The 26,120-nt window shown below is 34.7% G+C and overlaps 1 protein-coding gene across 7 annotated transcripts in view; it reads left to right on the top strand.

Moving 5' to 3' along the window:
* WDR47 (WD repeat domain 47) overlaps positions 1-26,120 on the top strand; it is a 48,888-nt gene that overhangs the window by 8,312 nt on the left and 14,456 nt on the right. Inside the window, exons 2-9 of one of the 7 annotated variants that reach the window (XM_074318377.2) lie at positions 2,056-2,095; positions 5,586-5,752; positions 7,945-8,028; positions 10,603-10,687; positions 12,080-12,882; positions 17,039-17,162; positions 21,482-21,660; positions 24,869-25,129. In XM_074318377.2, the coding sequence (XP_074174478.1) occupies positions 5,595-5,752; positions 7,945-8,028; positions 10,603-10,687; positions 12,080-12,882; positions 17,039-17,162; positions 21,482-21,660; positions 24,869-25,129 (1,694 nt within the window). In that variant the 5' untranslated portion in view covers positions 2,056-2,095; positions 5,586-5,594. Of the gene's footprint in view, positions 1-2,055; positions 2,096-5,585; positions 5,753-7,944; positions 8,029-10,602; positions 10,709-12,079; positions 12,883-17,035; positions 17,163-21,481; positions 21,661-24,868; positions 25,130-26,120 lie in introns of all 7 variants that reach the window. The other 6 variants (XM_074318376.2, XM_074318374.2, XM_019730539.3 and 3 more) reach the window with 6 other exon arrangements.

Raw genomic sequence — 26,120 nt, 5'->3', positions numbered from 1 at the left:
GTTAAATGGTAGATTTGCATTTTACAGTTTTAGTGCCAAATTTGACAATTTTTTTCTTTACCTTTTCTGGGTTATGTGACTTAATCACACAGTGTGAGTCAAAAATGGTTTTTGCTTATCTTATAAATTTTTAATATTTAAGTAATTAAATATGTTTAATTTTATTTGTGGGTTTGAATATGGAAAGAACACAAATACTTTAGTCTTATAAAGAAAGATTGAAATAATACTTGAATCAAATCTGAGAAGAGGTCTTGGGTTATGAAAAAATACAAATCACTCTAACATAGTATTCATTATACACATAATGAATACATTATATTCATTATATCACTAGTTCCTTTCAGTTATTTGCAATTGGAGATTTATTACTTATGTTTTATATTTATCATTTTAAAAATTTGAATAGGTAATATTTATACATGATACAAAATTCAAAAAGTATAAAAGGGCATATATAGTGAAAAGTCTTCTTCCCATTCCTATTCTTTAATTATCTAGTTTTCTTTCTTGGAGACACCATTTTAATTAATTTCTTGTGTCTTTTTCCAGAGCTATTTTATAAATATACGCAATATATATGTTAATTGAATTTTTTCTTTTTATAGCCATATAAAGCTGCACCTGCTTTAAATGTTAATTTGTTCTTTAGGCCCCAAATCATTCACAGTTCCAGAACGTAAATTAAAATAATTGATGAATAGAGAACAGCTGTCAGTAGTGAGGACACATGCATGCTGCATCCGTGTTATAGACAGAAGCTGATTAGCAGACATGACAGAGCTTTGCGAGTAGAAGGGCTTTTCTTTTGTTTCCTTTAATGATCTGAAACAAATCTATTTTTTTCTCTCATTAAACTGACTTATAGATTGTGTATTTCTGATTATCCCAGATTTGACATTCCCCACCCATTCCCTGTAAAACATATACTTCATGTTATTGAAATGTGAGTTAAACCAAATTATAAAATTTGAAGGGAAATCATAGCAATTACCCAAACTAACCCTCTTATTTTATGTATGAAGAAATTGAGGCCCATACAGATTAAGTGACTTGCATTTATCATCACGTTTATAATTCATGAAGGACCAGGCGCTTACAGTTAAATGACCTGGAGGCAGCATACGTTTTTAGAATGCTGTTTTATTAAAAAGATAGCTAGCAAATTTCTTTCTTTTTCTTTTTAAAAGGAAATGGTGCAGTAGTAGTCCTGTGTTGCAGATAGTTTCTTCAGTGGCTTCACAGTACTTCATTTCTTTATCTGCATTTTTGCCTGTAGACTGGAATTGTAGAGCGCTTTAGTCAGCATTAGGCACTTGGAAGATTAAAGAGAGTGGCTTTTATTGTGTAGGACGGAGCTGGGGATTAATGGAGCTGTTCTTAAGCACTTTTTTCTTGGCTGTAAAATTTATGACTTGGACCCCAATTCCCTTAACCTTATACTTCTGAATCATTCTAGCCTTGTGCATTTTTCTTCCTTCCTAATCTATATTATAAGTAAGTAAAGTAACCTCATTGCAAAGGAACATTTAAATCATATCTATTTATATTTGGTTAGAAAGCTACCACTGATATATTTTTTTCATGAAACTTTTTCATATCTATATATGGAAATATACATAGAAATCAATATATTTCTGTTGCCATTATTTCTTTTTTCTTATTGTTAACATTTTACCTTTAGTGTTCGATTTCGAAAAATTTTATTTCTTGCCCCTTAATACATTCTTCTAATCTTGTTTCACTAAAATAGGAATCAATACAATTTCACATAGATACCTTATCTGAAATTCAGTTTCTGTGGGTAGTAATTGCTATCTAAGTACTAAAATACTAACCACCTTCCAGTTGGTTTCCAGATGTACTTATTATTAAAGAAAACTCTTGTTTCCTTATCTCACCTAGTCCAGATATTTGATACAAATAAAATTTTATTTCTTAAAGGAAAATTTAGAGATGTTTTTGTGATTTTTTTTTTTAACGGATACATCTGTCATTTAATAGGGAAATACTGAAACATTCTGATTTTTTTTCCATTTTGTTTTCTATTTTCAGTGGAATACACTTTATTTTTGGCCCTACATAAATTCTTCGGGTGAGTAATTGTTTGTTTATATGTACGATGAGTGGCTGGCAGGTCCACTTAAGATGCTGTTAGAGCTGATTTTGGCTAAACGAGTCAGATTGAAGGGCCAGAGCTCCATTCTTTTGACTAGCATTTAGAACAGTTAGAAACAAAATTATCTGTACTTTTTTAGAGACATTTCTTCATTGATTTTTACACCTTAAGTTAATTCAACTAAGAGGCATTTTGTATTATCCATCTCATTTTAAAAGATAATTTTAGTTGTTTCTAAGCTGGTTAACTCTTACTGATTTATAGTCTCCCTGAGGAGGGGGGGGAAAGCATTTATTATTGAATTCTACTTCTCTAAATTATAAAAAAATTCTAGCTTTGTAGTGAATAATAGTTTAAGGAGATTAAAAAATGTTTATGAATTAAATGCTGTCTTTAAAAATATGTACAACAGTGCCCCCCTTATCTGTGGTTTTGCTTTCTGTGGTTTCACTTACCCATAGTCAATCACAGTCTGAAAATACTAAGTGGAAATTTCTAGAAATAAACCATTCATAAATGTTACGTGGTGCATTATTCCGAGTAGCGTGATGAAATCTCTCACGGTCCCCCTGTATCCCACCCAGACATGAATCATCTTTTTTCCATCATATCCACGCTGCACACTCTACCCTACTTGCCCCGTAGTCACTTGGTAGCTGTCTTGGTTGTCAGCACTGTCCTGATATGGCAGTGCTTGTGTTCAGGTAACCCTTATTTTACCTAATAATGGCCCCAGAGTGCAAGAGTGGTGATGCTGGCAATTCGGATATGGCAAATAGAAGCTGTAAAGTGCTTCCTTTAAGAGAAAAGGTATGTATGTATGGGAAAAAAACCTAGTATATCTAGGGTTCGCTACTATTTGAGGTTTCAGGCATCCCCTGGGGGTGTTGGAGCATATCCCCTGTGGATAAGGGGGGATTGCTGTATATGATGTATCTAACTTCTAAATTTTACAGCTAGGATTTTGGAGCCTCTAAAGATGTTTCACAGTGTGGTTAGAAAATAGTTCTGAGAATGGTCTCATAAGCATGTGCCTATGTTTTATATTGTATGTAGTAATAGTGAAGCTTAATAAGAATTAAAAGTCTGGGTTGGGTGATTAAAATACTGGGAATTTCACAATATAGAATTAAAACTGTCTTTTTAAGATTAATTTAAACAAAACCCTGACCAATTCTAGGTTAACGAGGATACATTTTCTGTATCTATTCAAAATTTAAACATAAAGTCAATGTAAAATGTGTATTTGTAAGAATGTGTATCTTAGGCTTTATTGACCAGGAGTGATGGCAGCATTCAACTTGTAGTTATGATTTAAAGTGGGACTATTGGTGTAGATTCATAGTAACTCCAGAGTTAACTGCATATTTACACTGACTGTTGAATGATATGAAGCCTATAAAAGATTTACTCTCGTTGGGTGTATTGAGCGATATCAGAAAATTGTGGTCTCAATTCTGCAGTAAGTTGTGTGGTTGGTGCGTCGTGGTATAAGTGAAAGTGCCCTCTAAAGAATTTAGAGATGGAGTGGGGAATCCAGTTATTTTTCTGTGAGTTTAATTAGTAAAAGCCATTCCTTTGCTAGTAAGAATTATCTGAAGATTTGGGGAATGCTGAAATTGCTAATCACTGTGCTCCAGGAGTAATCTCAGGGAGACAATTCTGAAAAGTGATTAGAATTTAGTGAGTGGAAATAGCGTTAATTTTACTGTATCCTCTTTTGGACAAAGTCTATGAACAGGAGGGTTGTAAACTCAGAAGATAGTAAAGGAAAACCCAAAGCATGAGCAATTGGGCGGCTGGCCTGTTGGGAGAGATTTGCGATTTCTCAGTTTTCTGAGGCAGGCATGTCTGTAGAGTGGAGATGGATGTGTCAGATTAGCTTAGTCTGATAGCATTAAATATTTTAGGCATATAATTACCTTCCCATGCACTATCCCTTGTTTACCCTACCATCTTCTCTTCCTAAGAAAAGGTACTCATCTGATGTGAGCATTCCAGTTGCTAGACGTTTGCACTTCTCATTATGAAGAAATAAATTGACAAAATAGTTAACAAGTTGAAAAAATTAACCTGCATGCATACACATAGGTGTTTATGTTTCTGTGAACTTGGTTAAAGTAATGCCTTGTGAGAAAGATATGCTTACAGTCTTTTTCATCTGTTTCTTTACAGCTAGTTCCCTTGGCACGGTAGTCTTTCGTGTTGCTCTGAGCCTTAACATTTGAAAACTGTAGCAACTTAGGCTGTTTAACTTGTGTGGCTTCATCTGTCAAATGAGAATGTTGACTTAATGATCTTCAAAATTCCTCCCAGTTGTAAATGTTTATGAATTCATAAGCAGTGTGCTCACTTGTATCACTGCAGTCTTATAGGTGAGAGTTAGAAGGGATTGTATACGTTGCAGTATCATTGATGGTTAGGTTGATAGTACCAAGATGATTTAAAGTTGCACCTTTTGATCAGCTTGGTTTTGCTTGGCTCTAAAGTACAGGGTCCACCACTTTATGTGCTGCTGTTACACTATAAGCTGCTAAGGACAGGGCCGGTGTCTCCTGAGTGCAGAACCTCACAGAGTAAAAGCAACAGTGCTTATGAAATGCAGGTATTAGACCATACCTAGGGCAGGGTATGACATAGCTAAACATGGTTTGTTTATTAGTGACTTTTTAAAATATTCTTTATTATGGCAAATTTTAAACGTGTTAGAGCAAACAGAATAATATTGTCTTAGTCCATTGTTATGCTGTAACAATATCAGACTTGTGGCTTATAAATACCAGAAATGTATTGCTCACAGTTGTGGAGGCTGGAAGTCCAAGATCAGGGTACCAGCCTGTTCAGGTTGTGGTGAAGGCCCTCTTTCTGGTTGCTGACTGCTGACGTCTCATTGTCTCCTTACAAGGTGGAAAGGTGAGCTAGCTTTCTGGGGTCCCTTTTATAAGGGCACTAATCACAATCGTGAGAGCCCTGCCCCCATTACCTAATCACCTCCCATAGACCCCACTTCCTAAAACCATCACTTTCATCACTGGAGTTAGGATTTCCACATACGAATTTTGGGAGGACACACTTTCAGAGCGTAGCAAATATAATGAACCTCCATTTACCCCTTACCCTGCTTCAGTAGTCATCATTCATGTTTCATCTTTGTGTCTTCTTTCATCTTGGTGTCACTCTCCAATTCTTGCATTATTTTGAAGCAAATCACAGACTTTATATCATTGAATCTGAATTACTCCAACGTGTATCTCTCAAAGATAAGGACCTGAAAAATCATAGCCATACCTTTATCACACCTTAAAGAATGACTTGGTTTTGATAAGTATTAAATTAATTACACTTTGAAATGACTTTACTGAATAATTCCAAGAAACCTGTTATGTGGAACTTCAACACAGTTAATAAAAACACTTAGAAACAAAACGATAGGACTAATTTTTGTTTTGTTCTGTTTAATATTTAGGCTATCAACATGACGGCTGAAGAAACAGTGAATGTAAAAGAGGTCGAAATCATTAAGCTAATTTTAGACTTCTTGAATTCAAAGAAGCTTCACATTAGTATGTTGGCTCTTGAGAAAGAAAGTGGAGTTATAAATGGCCTGTTTTCAGATGATATGCTTTTCCTGAGGTATGATTTCATTAGTACTGTGAGGTTTGTAGCTCCTATAAAGAAATGTTAAGTATTAATAAGGTAATATGTACAATACAGGTAGATCTTTATACTTATGAAAAGGCTATGTAAGTATGATTTTTAAAAATGTTGTCTTTATAATGGAACATTTACAGAATAGTGTCTTCTGTAGAATGTTCTCAAGTAGTAAGATCTAGAGGTCCATTAAAAAAACAGGAGTTACAACTATTAGATTGGTGCAAAAGTAATTGTGGTTTAAAAGGTTAAAAATAATTGCAAAAACTGCAATTACTTTTGCACCAACTTAATACTTTGTGGTGTGGCATCATTATAAAAAAATATTTGATTAAGAAAGCGGAAACTCCAGAAAGATAAAATATTTCTGAAATACCATTTTTTTGGCCCATAGAAATAAAACGTACTCATTATATAAACATATTCATTATAAAAAACATAGAAAAATAAAGAAGAAAAATCACCCCCCACCCAGACACAGTATTTTCTATGCATATTAAATTTTCCATGCATATTTAAAAAAGAACAGCAGTTCTGTTGTTTATAATTTAGTATCTTGCTTTATCCATTAACATCATAAGGATTCTCTGTGTGATTACAAATTTATGCTTAAAAATTTTTCAGTTTCCTTAATTTCCTAATGGTTCCCCTATTTCTAGACAATTAAATTGTTTTCAATTTTTCTTAAATAAATGCTCTCCTGAGCATCTTTTGTACATATGTCTTCTAGAATGAAATTCTTAGAGGTGGAGTTGCAGGGCAAAAGGGAATTAGCATGTTTGCCAAAATGGAAAGCTAAATATATCCTAACTTGAATTGGACAGAACCGCCCCCTCCCCAAATTTCTAGACAGAAATGTATTTTATGCGTATGTGATACCAAATATCATTGACAAGGAGTACAGCTTCTTGGACATGTGGCGTTTTGTGACTTGGAAAGCCTTAAGAAATGAAGTGTTCCCAACTTATGAAAAAGAAACTTTTCTTTTAAAGCTTTATTATAGGAGGGGAATTTATTTAAACTCATTGGACTTCCCTGTATGTGGTGTTACAGATGTCACTGAGCCCAGGGAGCTTAGTCAATGATGTAGTCAGGAGCCAGTACTGAGGCAGTGTTCTTCTGGGCCTTTCAAACATTGCTAGCCTGGAATTCAGCAGTGGCTGTTGTATAGCCCCTCCAGGAACCTGTTGGTTTCTGATGAAGTACGTTTTGCTGGTCTGAGGTGAAATGCAAAGAATTATAAAATAGTAAGGTTTTCATTAAACTAAATGTATTCATCTCAAAAGGCTGGCCTTTGAAATTGTGTCCTTCCTACCTTTTTAAGTATTACAATATCCCTTTATAAAATGATTATTATATATATTGTGATTTTTTATTAATATTCCTTTTTTGCAGAATAAAAAGTTGGCAATTCTATGTAGATCCTCTTGATCTAAAAATCCCAAAGTAGGGAAATTACTGTTATAAAAGAAGAGCAGCAGTAAGAATGCCTTGTAACTTCCATTGGCAGTTCCCATAAACCACTAGAGTAGGATGAAACCTGATCTTATTCCTTCCTGTTTTCAATCTCAGGTGTAAACTTTAGTATCAAATGCCTGAAAGATACAGAATACACAGTTTAGAGCAGGGTTTCTCAACCACAGCATTATTAATATTTTGGGCCAGATAATTTATTGTAGTGTGTGTATTTGAGGGCGTGGGGGTTGTCCTGTGCCTTGTAGGATGTTTAGCAGCATCTCTGACCTATACTCAGTAGATGCCAGCAGCACCCTACTTGAGATAACCAAAAATTGCCCCCAGTTGAGGACCACTGATTTAGTGAGACTGAAACATTCCCACACATGAGCCCGTAAATAACACAGAATAGCTTTAACACTGGAAGATGACTGGGGAAATAAAGGAATTTTTTAGACTTAGTCCATTGTTTTTACATAGGTGAAAAAAACCACATATATATTAGAATGAGGAGTGGCTGAAGATTCGCATGTTCTTCTCAGAGCATATGTTGTATAAATAAGTTGTGAAAAAATTTATTATAGTGGTTGAGGAACCAAGTAAAATGTTAATCTTATTACAGACTTCAGATGGCAGCTTTAATGCTGTCTTGTCATTTATTCTGTTTTTAATTGGTGTAACCCAAATGTGATAACGTACATGGGCTTTTCTTTATATAGGCAGCTAATCCTTGATGGTCAATGGGATGAAGTTCTTCAGTTCATTCAGCCTCTAGAATGTATGGAAAAATTTGACAAAAAAAGGTGAGATCTCATTTGCAGTTTTTAGTGTCTTATCATTGGTAGAAGCGTAGCAAAATAAAACAATAAACAAAAATTTTTTTTAAAAGACCATTAATTTTCCTGGTAAATAGTATACTCAATCCCATTGATTTTGAACACTTCCAGAGAACAAGTTGCATGTACTTCAATCATTTGAAAATCTGATATACTAACCTACTTGGTCAACAATGTCCAGAATATACAAAAAGTCACAGGGGCATATCTGAAGCGGTTGTTTCTTCATAATAGTATGAAGATTTTTAAGATGTCATTCCATTGTCTCCTGGCCTCCATTATTTCTGACAAAAAATTGGCTGTATTTGTATCCTTATTCTCTTGTGTGTAATGCTTCTTTTTTTTCTGGCTGCCTTCAAGATTATTTTTGATTGAGGTATATAGCATTATATTAGTTTCAGGTGTACAATATCGAATAGTGATTCGATGTTTGTATATATTGCAAAATGATCACCATAATAAGTCTAGTTAACATCCAGCCCCATACATACGTAGTTACAAAATTTTTTTTTCTTGTGATGAGGACTTAGCAACTTTCAAATATGCAGTACAGTATTAATTATAGTCACCATGCAGTCAAATAGTTATTTTTTGTATTTTATCTAGGGTTTACATACTGTACATTACATCCCCATGACTTACTTACTTTATAATTGGAAGTTTGTATCTTTGGACCCCCTTCATTCATGTCATGCAGCCCCTTTCTCCACACCTACAACCCCTGTCTTTGGCAACCACAAGATTTTCTTTTTATCATTGGTTTTCAGCAGGGATAGAGACAGCCAAGGATTTGGGCAGACATTACACCTTAGATTTTGGTGTATTTCTCATTGTGGCTTCCTCCTTTCTTGGATTCCCTCTCCTCTCTCCAGCTTTTTAGGTGCTCTGGCAGAACCAACTTTTTGCTCAAATCTTAAGCTGGTAAAACTGCAGCTTTCTGCTTGAGTTATAGCTCACACTGCATGGACTTGGGAGTGCCTTCAGCTGGAAGGCCTTATACCTTTGAATATCACCCCCTAAAGTTCCCTTTTGTCGAAGATTGATGTCCCTCTCCCATGTTTCCCCGAAAATAAGACATAGCGAGGCTATCAGCTCTAATGTATCTTTTGGAGCAAAAATTAATATAAGACCTGGTATTATATTATACCTGGTATTATATTAATATTATATTATACCTGGTCTTACATTAAAATAAGACTGGGTCTTATATTAATTTAAAATTTATATTAAAATAAGACTAGATATTATATTATATTACATTACATTACATTATATTATGTTATTATATTATATTATATCTGGCCTTATATTAATATAAGACCAGGCCTTATATTAATTTTTGCTCCAAAAGACGCATTAGAGCTGATGGTCCAGCTAGGTCTTATTTTTGGGGAAACACGGTGTTGTGCTAGCTTTTTGTTGTTCTTTGGTGCTTTCAAATAGTAATTTTTTTGTATTTTATCTGGGGTTTATCATATTTATCTGCAGAAAGGTTAGCCCAGTACTCTACCATTAACAGAACTGGAACCTCATATTGTTTTTTGATTCTCCATTCATACCATGTTATTGATATCTGTTTGCTTTTGTACATTCTTCATTTATTGGAATACTACTCTTTTCACCATCTCCTGCCTTTACATACCACACTCCTGATTGTCTGCCAAGAGTCAGTTCTTATAAGGCTTTCCTTTTATTTTCCACCCCTCCTGGTAGTATTGGTTTCACACACCCTTGGGACCCTGCTGAACCCTATACATGTTTCATGCAATTTATTAGATGGCCCTCTTTTTGAAGGCAGGGATTTTGTTTTGTTGAACACATATTTGCTACTACAACAATGGTTCAAAAAATGACTGAGGGTTCATTATTATTTTCTTTAAGTTCTTAGAAACACTTTTTCTTTAAAGTGCTTGAGGCAGCCAACATTTTTTGATTCTTAGACAAATCAAGTAGATTCTTTGTTCTTCTTTATTCTCCCTGAAAAATCCCTGTTAAAGAGTTTTAAGTTTATAGTTATTTTATGACTTTTTAGAAATGTGCGTTTCTCCTTACCCTTTCAGCCCTATTTTTATTAGACCTTTCTCATGTATGAAAAGAAAAAAGGTCATATTTTGGGAAAACAAAACATTTGTTGAATATAAAGGATTTTTGATTTCATAGTAGGTGACATTTGACATCTTCCATAAAAACTTGATTTTTGTTTAGCATTAATATTGGAAATAGAAATCCTTCCTTTGAGTATTAAATTGGGATTACTTACTACTGAAATGATTTTGATTATGGCTTCAATGTGATAAGCCTTATAAAATATTTTAAGAATTTCCTGAAAGCAAAGATACTTATGGTAACTTATAAGTACATTTGATTTATGAGACATTGGAAAAATTAATTTTGTTAAGTCTTTTTTAAAAGAAATAATTACCTCTTTAGGACACACTTGGCCTGTTTTGCTTCAGGAACTTGAGTTTCATTTCCAGTCTTTGACATTGTTATAATTCAGCTTTTTAATCATTTTAATGTTTCATATTTTATTTTTCACAGGTTTCGTTATATTATCCTGAAGCAGAAGTTTTTAGAAGCTTTATGTGTTAACAATGCAATGTCAGCAGAAGATGAGCCCCAGCATGTAAGATTTTTATTCCTGAAGGTTTGCGCCATAGTCTTGTTTCAGTCATAAGTATTTTATTCACTAAAACAAAAGATTAGTATCATGACTTTTGAAGTTTTTGAGCCAGGATGGGGCAAGATCTGCTCTTTTGTAGACGTAGTGTTTTCAGTCTGTAGTGAGTCTAAATTTGTTCAGTGATTTAGGCAAAGATGATAAATGAATGGCTGGTTGGTTGGAGAGTGTGTGCTTCTCACTTGTTTAAGGTGATTTAGGTAGCAATACATGTTTGACTTGATGACTTTACATCATTGCTTCTTTTCTCATCCCAGAAGTGAATTATGTTTCCCTCTTCCTTCTGTCTATTTCCTTTGATCCACAGGTGGTTTTTTATAAAACATTTGTCTTTATGACAGTTTAAATTTATTATTCAATTCTTTTTGATTTGAGAGTTACTTCTAATGTTTTACTATTAGTATTGTTATATCTAAAACCAATGAAACTTTTAGTAAGTGCCAGTAAATGTTCATTGAAATAAACCAAAAGGATATTACAATGGGAACTTTTATATATAACAGAGAAATGTTTGCCAGATAATGATGTTTGTAAGTGGAAAGAACACTGGAATGTAAGTTAACAGACCTAATTTTTATTCTGTCTTTGTCACTAACTAACTGAATTACTTTGATTAAATCTGCACCCTAACTTTTCGTAAGATAAGCTAGACTTTTGTAAGATATAGAAGCTAGACTACATAAGCTCTGTGGTTCATTACATCATTAAAAGCTTATGAATCTAAGATGATATTCACTATACAAATTCTTGTAATTATTCTCTCAGCTGAGCCTCCTTTTGTTTTGTCTCAGCACTGTTTTTGTAGTAAACAAACTGTAGATGTTCCTTTTTCTTATTTGCTTTCTTTCCCCACACAAATTTTCCTCTCGCAAGTTTGTGAATGGCTTTTGATTTTTGGGTAAGTTGAAGTGATAGCAATCTATATAAACAATTGAATATAGGTGTGCTTCAGTTTTCATTTCAGAAAACTCAATTATTCTTACTCTTAGCAATTATACATTTGATAAAAAATAAACCTAAAAGAAATTATACATTTGGAAATGCAGGTGTTAAGCCTGAATTAGAACACTGTTTTCATAGATAAAAGTTTAATGTGCTAATTAATGGAATTATTTAATCTTTTTATTTTAGTAGTGGAAAACATTTTTGTTTCTGACTTGAAGGTGGTTAAATATCCTACAAATTATGTGGGTATTCTGTGACACTAGTTTATCCTCTTGCAATTTAATAGTTGATGAAAGTTTGTAAAGTATCTTTGTATTTGAATGAACCACGCTCATTGTTTTCGTACCTCACAGCATCTCTCTTTGAGGCAATCACTTAATGTTTTTCTTATAGCTGGAATTTACAATGCAAGAAGCTGTGCAGTGTTTACATGCCCTGGAAGAGTACTGTCCTTCTAAAGATGATTACAGCAAGCTCTGTTTGCTTTTGACTTTGCCTCGTCTGACCAATCACGCCGAATTTAAGGACTGGAATCCCAGCACTGCACGAGTTCACTGTTTTGAAGAGGCTTGTGTCATGGTTGCAGAATTCATCCCTGCTGATAGGAAGTTAAGTGAGGCTGGTTTTAAAGCAAGTAACAATCGTTTATTTCAGCTTGTAATGAAGGGTCTGCTTTATGAATGCTGTGTAGAATTTTGTCAAAGCAAAGCAACTGGAGAAGAAATTACAGAAAGTGAAGTACTTCTTGGCATCGACCTCTTATGTGGTAATGGTTGTGATGATTTGGATCTGAGTTTATTGTCATGGCTTCAGAATCTCCCATCTTCTGTCTTCTCTTGTGCTTTTGAACAGAAAATGCTTAATATTCATGTTGACAAACTTCTGAAACCCACAAAAGCCGCGTACGCTGATCTTTTGACTCCTCTTATCAGCAAACTTTCTCCTTATCCATCATCTCCAATGAGAAGGCCTCAATCAGCTGATGCCTATATGACTCGCTCTCTGAATCCTGCTTTAGACGGCCTCACTTGTGGACTAACCAGTCATGATAAGAGAATCTCCGACCTTGGGAACAAAACTTCTCCAATGTCGCACTCCTTTGCTAACTTCCATTATCCAGGGGTACAAAACCTCAGTAGAAGTCTCATGCTTGAGAATACAGAATGTCACAGTATCTATGAAGAATCCCCTGAACGGTAAATATTAGCTCATAAAATATTAGGAAATTTCCACAGCTGTGAGATAATCTAATTGGTGTGTGTGTGTGTGTGTGTGTGTGTGTGTGTGTGTATCTGTCTTGATGTTTAAGTCCCTTTAGTTGAAAGTTATTCCTTAAAACTTTACAAAGGTTTTTTTTTTAAATTTTGATAATTGAAATTCTGAGGTAAAATCTTTATTGTTATATTCCTTATTCTTTTGCTGGCTGTAAAGCCAGTACGTGTACATTGAAGAAATTCTGGAAAATACAGAAGAGTATAAATATGACAATTAAAATCCCACACAATCGCACACTTAGATGACCAGCCTTTTTTTAATTGTGAATGTACCATATATATTTTCATATAATTTGCTTTTTTCACTTGATAGATTATGAATACTTTCCCATATTCTTAAACATTTTTTGAGATATAGTGACTGTAACAATTTAATGACTATCATAATTTAATGACTATCATAATTTTACCTAATTCCTTATTGTAGAACAGCAGATAGTTTACACTTTTTCTCCTGTGGATAGTAATGTATTGAACATGTGTATATAAAAATCTGATTGCTTCCACTCATCTTTTTTTTATTAATTCCTTATATATATGAAGGAAATGAGTGTTAAAGCCACCATTCAGTTTTTCCTTCGAAACTGGCATGAAATAATAATTTCATGATTAGCAGTTATGTATTTCAATAGTTAGGAAACTTCCTGCCTTGCTTTTCCATTGGGACATAGGGCTGGTTTCGTATACTCAGAGTTGATACTATGAAGTATTACTATTGACTGCAATAAATTTGTTTGTTTGTTTATTTATTTATTAAAAGATTTTATTGGGGAAGGGGAACAGGACTTTATTGGGGAAGAGTGTGTATTTCCAGGACTTTTTTATTGGGGAACAGTAGTGTTTTTTTTCTAGGACTCAATCAGCTCCATCCAAGTCAAGTTGTTATCCTTTCAGACTTAGTTGTGGAGGGCGCAGCTCAGCTCCAGGTCCAGTTGCCGTTGCCCACCATCCTTGCGGGAGTCGAACCGGCCACCTTGTGGTGGAGAGACAGAGCTCCAACCAACTGAACCATCTGGCCACCCGGGAGCTGAGCGGCAGCTCATTGACTTCATTCTAGTTGTGGAGGGCGCAGCTCACTGGCCCATGTGGGAATTAAATCGGCAGCCCCATTGCACAGAGCTCACTCTCTAACCAACTGAGCCACCCATCCACCCCTGTAATAAGTTTATTGAAGGAACACAAAAACTAAACCTTTTCCTGTTCACAGAGGATAGTTGGAGGCATTCTTTATTGGGGAAGAAGCACTGGACTCACGTTTCTGTTTCTGATTAAAGCAGGAGATCTTTAGTCCAGGCACAAAAATACAGAATAAATATATACAGAAGCATTTTCTATTAAGTTGCTGTGAGTTTGTGTGTTGGGTGTGTGTGTGATACTTTCTTTAAAGTTCCTTAAAGAGGAAGAATTCTAGGATCAGTTAGGTGAGGGGACTTCCTAAAGCTTAGGGTGACTTCTTAAGGCATCTTATTGTTCTGCATCTCATATTAGATAGAGATGGTATCTAGTGATGAAAATGGATGGGTATAATTAATATAGGAGCATCCTATTGTCTAAATCTCAACGGAATAGAGAGTCTTGAGCATTGGTAGAGACTATCTTAAACTTTTCTTGGACTTGCCAATCCCTTTAGAGAAAATTCTCATCAGGTGGGATGCTGGGCTTCAGTTCTGGAGTAACTGCTGATACTCTTCTGAGTGAATAATATGACAGGAGCTTCTTGGTCAGTCTAATGAACAGCATGTTAGGACTTGTGCACCAGTGAGACTGTCTTTATAAAGAAAAAAGATGCACAAAAATCCAGCCTAATACGACTCTGCAGGTGCTGTTGCCTTTGTAAAGATGGTAAAAATGGAGGGATGACTGGATAAAGGTGGAGAGAAGTGGAGTATAAGTTATTAGATGATTATAGGGCAAGCAGAGAGGTAAAATGTGACATGTCAAAAAGTAATGCATGTGTCACGAGCTGAGCAGTAGCAATAACCCAGAAGACATCTGTTATGCATCTGATATTGGAACTTATGAGGCAAAGCAGCGTAGAGTGATGAGTAGAAGGGGTCTTTGGAGTCAGACTTGGGTTTGAGCAATACCTTTGCCATTTACTAGCTGTGTGACCTTGGGACAGTTACTTACTCTCTCTGAGCCTCATGACCTTCTCTGTAAAATAGTGTGTTGACTTGCAAAGTGAAATAAAGCTGGCAGCGTGGCAAGCATGTGATTGGTACTTAAATAAGTACCAGTTTCTCCCCTTTGGAGTTCATACCCTTGGTAAGGACAGTGCATCAAAGGGGCTGCTTATAACATGCTATGGGAGAGCTACTGTGCGGTGGAAAAAGTATAAAAATTTAGTTTGGGAAAAGTTTACCTTGTGTTAAAAAAACATTTTAGATGTAATTAAAAAAATATTCGGAAAAAAGGTCAAGGTGGCTGAATAGAAAAAAAATAGTGGGAAGCTCTATTAGATCAATTATGTTAAAGATGCCACATGAAGGGACTCCTACTTGTAGTAATATGTGTTTGAAGTCAGTATTTAGTTAAAAATATTTGTCTACTATGTGTCAGCACCATGCTGCATCCCCGAGATTCAATGATTGAGTTACTATGGTGAACAAGAAAATAAAACACGAAAGAAGGGTTTATAAGGGAATGCATGGTATTTTGAAATATACCTTTTCACTCAAACAGAAACAAACTCAAAATAGAAAGTTAGAAAAATCAGTAGAAATATGTAAACTTTGGCTATTCAGTGTAATGATCTCGAAATTAAACGGGAAAACAAACAAACAAAACCCCCAAATATCTTTAGGAATGGGCCAGCATTGGGTTTGGACTCTAAAGATCTGGATTCAGGTCCTAGCTTTATTTATTTGCTAGCTATGTAATTTTAGAAAATCACTTGTTTTTTGAATGTTTCCTCATCTGTGAAATGGGAGTTATACTCTATTTCACAGGTTATTACGCAAGTTAAATGAGAATGCATATGGAAGTGATAGCAAAATTAAATCAAGTTGCAAAAGTTAAATCAAAGTTGCAAAATTAAATCAAATGTTACTTTATGAAGGTCCTTTTATTCTATCCCTATACAGTTAATAACCCTTACAAATTCTTTATGGACCTTTATGGGCTTCTTACGGACATTAGCTGCTTACAGCAAAGTCTGATTGCTGAAAATTCCTCCCATGTCTTTCTGCTTCCTCCTCTGGGTGCGTTTATGTATGTGTGTTAGGTACTTACACATATAGAGTGCAAGACTCCTAACTAATGGTGCCTGTGTGAAGATGACTCTCTAGCTCTGCTTTCCTTGACCCCAGAGCTATATTTTGATATGTCTTACATACTTCTGCCTAGACAGGCCATTATGAGGCCACCTCATAATCAAATTCCTTGAAGGCAAAGATCATTTTACTTTTGTATTTGTTCCCATGGTGCCTTGTACTATATAGGTAATGTGTGTAAATGTCTGTAGTAGTCATCTTTGGATGGTATTAAAATTTTTGAACAGTGTATAACTATGAAAAGTAGAAATTGTTAGTGTTTAGAAGATATTAGGAACAATCTGATGTAAAATGTCAAACTTACTAATTAGTATACATTAAAAATATTGGAAAGATGTATGCTTAGCTTTTATGTTAAATGCAAGGAAACCAATAAAATCTCAACAATTCTTAAAATTTTGTTCAAACATATTGGAGACAAAAAATAAATAATGTTTGGATAACAAAATCAGAGGTTAAGAGTTCATAAAGATTTAGGCATTAGGTCATCCAACCTATTATTTAATATATAGACGAAGCTGAGCCACAGAGAATGTCAGTGATTTCCCCAAGGCCACACATCTTATTTTAGATGGGATCCCCTACCCTCCTTGTTTATTAATCCAGTGCTCATCCATTATACATACATTCTATTTTTAAAAACTCCTTACGTAGTGTACTTAAGAGAAGTAAGGAAAATCTGTTTTTGTGCATTTGATAAACATGTAAGCTAAATGTTGTTTTAAATTAAAATTTCTCTAACTGAAATATATTTTCTTTCACCCTCACCTCTTCCTTTTTGTTTTTTTAAACCTTTTTGGAAGAAGTGATACACCTATTGAGGCACAGCGACCTATCAACAGTGAAATCCTGGGCCAGAATTCAGTTTCTGAAAAAGAGCCGGCAAATGGAGCACAGAATCCAGGACCACCTAAGCAAGAAAAAAATGAGGTAATATTTATTATGCCCAGTGTCTTTTAGAGTTATTTTCTTTGTAAGAAGTAATAGTATTTGCTTGGATAGAATTTAAAAAGAATTTTCTGGTATTTGGGAGTAGGAGAGAGAATATCTAGGTTTTCTTATTAATTTGCTCATTTTCTCCCCTCTCCCTTAAGAAATATGTGGTATTTTTAGTTGTCATTGTGTATTTTGGTATATTTTTAAACGGTGAATTTATTAGCAATCTAAAATACCACAGTTGATATTAATCTTACATATTTCAGTATTCAAGTAATTGAACTCACATTAAACATGGATAGCTTGTATTTTAAAGATATATGCTTTATATTTTACTGATTAGGTTTAATGAACAAGAAATTATGGCATTTTAAATATAAAATACTTTTAACTAAGCTTTTAGAGTTTCAGATTATTTTTCTGTGGTGTTTTGGAAAGAAAATTGTGAAGTAGGATGTAAATTTTATCATATATATATAAATATATATGCTACTGAGAAAGGGTGATTAGAAGGTAGTTTAAAAAGTTGAATAAATTTTTTTGTTTTCAATTAAATATTAAGAATGAAGTAGAAAAATTACTATTAAAAATACAAATGCATATTTGTACCAAAGAGAACAGAACCCCAAAACACCAGGGGTGCCACAAAAATGTATACAAGTGAACACGTTGGTAATGTTGCTCAAGCAGTAGTTCGCCATAATCAGAAGTGTCTGGATGCTGATGGTAACCACTTTGAGCACCTCCTGTAATTGGCAGAAGTCAAACGTGACTTGTATTCATCTTTTGTTACTGGTATATATTGAGTATTACAATTTTAATACAGTTTTCCTTTCTGAAAACATTTTTTTGGCACACTCTGTATATGAAGCAAACATTGACAGAATTGAAGGGAGAGATAGTTATGCAATAATAGTTGGAGATTTTAATACCCCACTTACAAAATGGATAGAACATCTAATCAAAAGATCAGTAGGGTATAGAGAACTTGCACAACACTGTAAAACAAGTAGACCTAACAGACATCTATGAAACACTCCAACAATAGCAGAATACCCATTCTTCTCAAGTGCACATGCAGTGTTCTTCAGGATAGAGCATATGTTAGGACATAAAACAAATCTCAGAAAATTTTAAAAGATTGAAATCATGCATCATATCTTCTCTGATTACAGTGGAATGAAACTGGAAATTAATAACAAGGAAAATTGGAAAATTCACAAATTTGTGGAAATTAAATAACACAGTCTTAACCAATGGGTCAAGGAAGAAATCAAGAGAAATTAGAAAATCCTTAGAGACTAACGAAAATGAAAAAAAATACCAAAACATACAACATTCCAAACCTATGGGATGCAGCAAAAATAGTAGTATTAAGGGGGAAATTCATAGCTGAAATTCCTACATTAAAAAAAAAGAAAGATCTCAAGTCAGTAACCTAACTTTATGCTTTGAGGAACTATAAAAAGAAGAGCAAACTAAACCCAGAGCTAGCAGAAGGAAGGAAGAACATAAGAAAGATTAGAAGGGAGACAAAGTAGAGAACAGGAAAACAATAGAATCAATAAAACCAAAAGTTGGTTCTTTGAAAAGATCAACAAAGATGTCAAGCCCTTAGTTAGACTGACACAAAAAAAGAAAAGAAAAAAGACACAAGTAACTAAAATCAGAAATGAAACTGGGGACATTACTATCAACCTTACAATAATCAGGATTATAAGAGAATACTATGACCAATTGATAACCTAGATGAAATGGATAAATTTCTAGAAACACACAAATTATCTAAACGGACTCAAGAATAAGTAGAAAATCTCAATAGACCTATAATAAGTAAAGAGTTTGAATCAGTAATCAAAAGCTTCTGAATAAAGAAAAGTCCAGGATAAGATAACTTTGCTGGTGAATTTTACCAAACATTTGAGGAAGGGTAATACTAATCCTTCTCAAAATCTTCCAAAAAGTATAAAACTCTTAGAAGAAAATATAGGCGAAAATCTTTGTAACATTGGATTATGTAGTGTGTTCTTAGATATGATACCAAGAGCATGAGCAACAAACATAAAAATTAATAAATTGGATTTCATCAAAATTTAAAATTTTGTGCACCAAAGGGTATTATCAAAAAAGTGGAAAAAAAAAACAGCCTACAAAATGGGAAAAATACTTGCAAATCATATATCTGGTAAGGGTTTAATATCTAGACTATATAAAGAACCACAGGCATACCTTGTTTTATTGCACTTCACTTTATGGCGCTTCACAGATACTGTGTTTTTTTACAAATTAAAGGTTTATGGCAACTCTGTGTCAAGCAAGTCCATCAGCACCAAAAAGGTTATAACTTGCTAAAGGCTCAGATGATGGTTAGCAATTTTTAGCAATATTTTTTAATTAAGGTATATACATTTTTTTAGACATATCTGCTATTGCACACTTAATAGACTACAGTATAGTGTAAACAGGCATTGAGAAAGCAAAATTTCAGTAATTCGTTTTATTGCACTATTCGCTTTATTTCAGTGGTCTGGTACCAAACCCATGATATCTCCAAGGTCTGCCTGTACTACAACCCAACAACAAAAAGACAAAAAATCCAATTTAAAAAAGGAATTGAATAGACATTTCTCCAAAGAATGTGTACAAATGACCAATAACCACATGAACAGATGCTGAACATCAATAGTCATTAGGGAAATGGCAAATCAAAACCACAATGAAATGTAACTTCGCAACTACTGGGATGACTGAAATCAAAACAGTGGAACATAACAAGTGTTAGTGAGGAAGTGGAGAAATTTGAACCTTGTGTTAGTGAGGAAGTGGAGAAATTTGAACCTTCAAGCATTGCTGGTTGGCATGTAAAATGGTGCAGTCACTGTGATGTGGCCGTACCTCAGAAAGCTAAACCAAGAATTAACCATATGACCCAGAAATTCTACTCCTAGGTATATACCCCAAAGCATTGAAAGCAAGGACTCAAGAGATATCTGTTCGTCCGTGTTCATAGTAGCATTATTCACAGTCGCTAAAAGGTAGAAATAACCCAAGTATCCACCCACAGATGAATGGATAAACAAAAGTGGTCTATCCATACATTGGACTGTTATGCAGCCATAAAAGGGAATGAAATTCTGACATATGCTACACCGAAGATGAACCTTGAAAACATGTTAAGTGCAATAAGCCAGACACAAAAGGACAAGTATAGTATGTTATTTATATGAAAAAACTAAAATAGGCAAATTCAGAGACCAAAGTAGAATGGGGCTTGGGGGGGGGGGAATGGGGCGTTATTGCTTAATGGTTACAGATTTCTGTTTGGGGTTATGAAAATGTTTGTAAATAAATAGTGATGATGGTTGCACAACGTTGTGAATATAATTAATGGCACTGAATTGTACACTTAGAATGGTTACAATGACAAATTTATATTTTATGACAATGAAGTTTTTTTAAAAGGACATATGATTTTGTCCCTGTCATTACTATACATTATGAAATAGAGGAGAATCATTACTATTTCCTGGAAAAGGAAGACAGCTTTAGCTTTAGTTAGCTGTATGAAGGTCTTGATTAAGCTTGTAGTGTTGGCCAAATTCAGAGATGATTATTTTGTTCTTCCAGGGTAGCCCTGGTTCGCATGATCCGTGTAATGTAACCAGACTCCGGCCTGGCAGAGGACTGTTTCTTTACCAATATTGGAATTCACTTAAATATTTAAGTCCTATAAGTTTGGGTGCTATAGATTCTTTTAGAAGAGTTAAGTAGGAATGTTGAGACTGCTAAGTTTAACAGCCATATATTCCACTTTATTGTGAAAGGCCATTGAAAACCCGAATGAAAGTTTTGTTTTTGAGGAAAATTTTGTAAGTTTCTCTCTAGCATAACCTACCCTATTAAGTGTGTTGGATAAGGTTAATATTGTGCTTATTAAATATTAGTACAGTCCTTCAGTATTTTTTTCAAGTAATATAGATAAGGTTTGTATTAGTCTTTATCTACATTATTTTCTTTAACCATGTCCCCCTTGTGACCACTATAATATGTATTTTTATTTGGGGTAAGTCAAGCATCCAGGATGACCATTCATTTTGGCCAGTCTCTTGCTATGGAATAAAGCAAATTAACTGATCCACTTGATTATTAAGACTCATAGATACTATGTTATTTTTCAAAGAGCCATATATTATATATTTTCTAATTGTTAAACATAGCTATGTGTATATTTTATTCAGCATTTATACAAGTTACTGTTGAGTGGGGATATATTCAAATGGTCTGTTCAAATATATTTTTCTAACCTTTTTAAGCTTCGAGATTCAACAGAACAATTTCAAGAATATTATAGGCAACGATTACGTTACCAGCAGCATTTAGAACAGAAGGAGCAGCAGCGACAGATATACCAGCAGATGCTGCTTGAAGGAGGTGTGAATCAGGAGGACGGCCCTGACCAACAGCAGAATCTTACTGAACAATTCCTCAGTAGGTCAGTCTTTCAGTCACTTTTTAACATACAAAGAGTTATTTAAAAGCTATTAGAAGCATGTAATAACTGCTACTTTCCATGTATAGTTTGACACTGTAAGGCTTTGTGTTTCAAATAATGTGGAAGCACATAATATCTTCCAGTCACAGCATTCTGAGACCTCCTCTCGTTTTGTCCTTTCACATCTAAGCAAGGAGAGCAGAAGGGTGGCGGAAGCAGACGGCCAGGCGGACCCAGCCCTGTGCCAGGGTAGCTGAGAACCTGTGGGAAGTTGCTTAGCTTCCTTTTGCATGTTCTCATCTACTTCACAGGGTTGCCACGAAGGTTAAATGAGTTGCTAGATGTAAAGCGCCAAGAACAGTACCTGGCATGTAGTGAGCACTATATTAAGTGTTAGCTGTTTCTTTTTAATTATTTTGAGTGCTGATACTTCAACATTCTTTTGAATTCAGTGTATTAAAATGATTCTGTTTTTTTCTTTCCCCTTCTTCCACGTCCCCCACTCCCTCAACTCTGGTTCAAGCTGTTGTTTCTCAGTCTAGGCAGCACTCAGCCGTTTACACCAAACTCCGGCTGCTCACGGCAGCCCAGCTCCAGGGAGAGCTGTTGTTCACAATCTTAGCTGTAGAGGGCGCAGCTCACTGGCCCATGTGGGAATCGAACTAGCGACCTTGGAGTTAGGAGCATGGCACTCCAAATGCCTGAGCCACCGGGCTGGCCCTAAAATGATTCTTTCTTATAATCTCTGTCAAAACTCACACTGTCAAAACAGCGTGAACTTGTTTTGAATTACAGGAGGTGTGTGTGTGTGTGTGTGTGTGTGTGTGTGTGTGTGTCTGTGTGTGTGTGTGTAATACATATATAATATGGTATATATATCATGGTTTTTAAATTAGTAAACTGGAATATGTGTATTTAAATGCACAAGGATTGGAAGATTAAATGAGTTAATACATATAAAGTTACTTAGAATAATTCTCGACATAGAAGAAGTATGGCATAATTGTCGGCTCTCATCACAATTACGATTAGGCAATGCAGTGGTAGCTGTGAGTTCTGTACTTGGCTCAGTGATATTGGAAGTAATCTGCTTGACACTGAGGCTTGTGCAAGTCAGTGCTCCTGAAGTTTATCCTGCCTATAAACCGTCACACAAGGAATGTTTATAATGGCAATCTAAAGAGTCTAAGTAGGCCTCTGAGTATTCAATTTGAAGATGGTTTTCTTATCACCTCTGATTAAATCAGTGGCTTACCAGAATTTTCCTAATTCGATGAATTGCCACTTCTAGTCTTTGGATCTCTTCTTCTTATCCATAAATGTCATAGTTGCAGTTGACTCCCTGACCATTTTTAAGTGAAAGCGGATATTTAGCATGAAGTCAAAAGATGAAGTGGGAAGGTTCTGTGATGCCAGTAGGGGTAGGGATGTACTCCTCAGAAAACAAGTTAAACTGTTTTTTCTTCCTTTAAAGACAATTATAAATAGGATTAAAATTATTTCTTGGAATTTAGGTTCTGTTTAGAGCATAGTTACTGTTTAACAGCTACTCTCCATTTCATTAGAGATCAGAATTTAAAATTACATTAAAAGGTAAGTATGTTATAAAAATCTGTCCGATAACCAGGTCTATTATAAGCATGAATGGATGTTTATCCTAAACTTTTGTAAGTTAGTTTCACATAAATTGTCTGTTGTTCTCTTAACTTTTTCTAATGTATTTTGTTTTTTAACCATTTAATATACTTTTATTCAGTTTTTTTTCTAGGCCCTTAAGTTTTATATACCTGAGCCTGTATGGGGACTTTAACGTACTTGACTAATACCAAGGACCAACTGAATAGAGATAGAATCTATAAATTAAAATATGCTTTTTGCCCTTATTGTTTTATTCTTCCAAATCGTTCTAGCAGCAGAGCTACTTTCCAGATTTAAATTCTGCTTCTCCTTCCAAGAGGAATAGAAAGAGAAAGAGAAATAAGAGTTGTGTTATATAGATCTTATTGAAAAAACATCAACTAAAGCATGATAGGATTTTTATTAACAGTACTGTATCACTACTTTATACCTCTTGATATTTTGTTTCTATTAGTACTAGTAATTGGCACCACTGATTTGGCACTTATTAGAGGCGTATTCTGCCCCTTCCTCATCCTCTTCCCCTTTGAGAGTCAAAATGATATGTCAGCATTTTAGACTATGTTTAGCATCTACCAAATTTATTTGACCTCATACTTTTTTTTATAGGGAGCATTTCACATGGTTAATGTTTCATAGAATAATATTTTGGAAATGCTGCCTATTTAAAATTTTTAACTGATATTTAGAAATGGCTGCCAATTTCTTTAGTACTATTCAACTACTCTTAAAGTCTTTTTAAAGCCTTAAACACACACACACACACATACACACACACACAAAATAATGTTAGAAAATAGAGTGAAACACAACACCTCTTGGTAATCATACCCCTTGTGTAGTCCTGTCTCATAGTATTGAATCCAGGCTGGAGAGAGTGATGCTGGGCCCGTTCTGGGTCTAAATCTTAAGAAGCCTGGCAGCTTCCTTTTTGTGTCCTTTGGAGCCCTGAATCCAACAGAAGGAATCAGGCTACTGTGATATAGAGGGAAGGGCCATGAGACTAACTTCTTTTGCTCCCTGTGTTATCTCCCTAGAGTCTGGATCAGAGTCTGGCAAATAGCCTTTGTAGAATGAAGGAATGTGTGACTCATAGGGATGCCCCTTTGTCCCATCACGGCCCGCTCTAGTCATTTATTTCCTAGTTGACATGGTATTACTAGACAGATGAAGTGAAAAAGGCTTGTTTCGTTTTGTTGGTGAGAAATTTTGGTAGTGGTGATATTTTTGACTATTTTGGGAAATTAAGTTTTAAAATAAAAATTAAACCAAAGTTATATCAGAGAAGAAACAGGTTTTTTTTTTCTATTTTTAAGGTAAAAGGTATTTAAAATGTTGGTGATACCCGTTATGCCTATTTCCTTTCCAGTGGTATACTGTAGGAAAATGTGGATCTTCTTTCAGGATCTTGGTTATGTCCTAAGCTGAAGATGGTAATGTTTTAGTACTAAACTAGCCAGAGATTCTATATTATATGTGCATTTATTTATTTAGCTTCTAAAACTTTTAATCTTATATATGTTAGGAATGTGATTAAGTTTTTATTTTAATATAATTACATTGTTTTTAGGTCCATTCAAAAGCTTGGTGAATTAAATATTGGAATGGATAGCCTTGGCAATGAGGTCTCAGTGCTCAACCAGCAATGTAATGGGAGCAAAGGCAATGGATCTAATAATTGTTCTGCAATTAGCTTTGCTACACCTCCCCAAGATTCTAGTCCGAGATTAACACATGACGCTTCAAATATCCACACAAGCACTCCTCGTAATCCTGGAGCAACAAACCACATACCTTTTCTTGAGGAATCACCTTCTAGTGGAAACCAAATGTAAGTGCTTCACTTTGTAAAACTTGGAAATAGTAACTTCCTATTAATGAATAGAAGTATAGACATACGAACTTTGCTTTGGAGCCTTACAAATAGTTTGGAGCTCTTTACCTGCCAAGTTTTCTTTTTCTAATCCGCCTTCATTTATCTATATTCCCTTCTACTCGCTTGTAAGTCTTTTCATAGTCTTTACTCCCCTATTTTTCTTTTTGTTTTCTTACCACCACCAAGACAATCTAGTTTTTAATAAACCATCTTACTCAGAGATCATATAATTTTAGGCTTTATCTTCTCCCTGATTTTTTTTTCTCTTGCCATTGGTACCTTTCAACAAATAATCTTTTGATTCGCAGACTTCCAGGGCCCAGGATGGAATGATTGCAGCACGATAGTGTTGGCAGTGCTGGCAGTTACAGCAGGTGGAGACTTCTTGCATATTTATGTTTTCACTAGTCAGGAAAATTTTTTTATCTTGCTATCATTAGTAAACAAGTGTTAATTTATGCAGTGGGAATAGCGAAGGAGCATTTTCTTCATCTACTCTTCACATTAAACACCTTTGAGAGTGGTTCATTTGAAAATGCATAACTTGCTTTTGGCATTTGGGATGCCTATAGGAAATCAGCTTTGTAAATTTAGTATCAAAAACTAGTTTTATACTTAAGAGCATAATTTTATCTAATATTTGCTTATTTATTACAGTTCCTATAACATTTGTTTTGTGTACCCCCAAAAGAACTCAAATTTTAAAATTAAATTTTTATCTTGATCAAAATAATATACACACATGGTTTAAAAAGACAAATAGCACTTCAAGGCTTGATATAAAACAGAATCCCCGGATTTCCGGTCAAGATGGTAGAGTAGGAAGCATTCCAGTATATTATTATGCATTGTGGACAAAATAACAAAACAAAATAACATGGAATCCCTCATCTTACCCATCTTTGCCCATGATTTCTGCTTCCAGTTGGCTGCCATTTTCAACCCA

The sequence above is a fragment of the Rhinolophus sinicus genome, chromosome 7 (genome assembly GCF_057876585.1).
Source record: "Rhinolophus sinicus isolate RSI-liver-muscle chromosome 7, RSI-T2T, whole genome shotgun sequence".
NCBI classification, from domain to species: Eukaryota; Metazoa; Chordata; class Mammalia; order Chiroptera; family Rhinolophidae; genus Rhinolophus; species Rhinolophus sinicus.
Note: the sequence above shows the minus strand (reverse complement) of the source record. Positions and strands in the feature narration are given on the sequence as shown.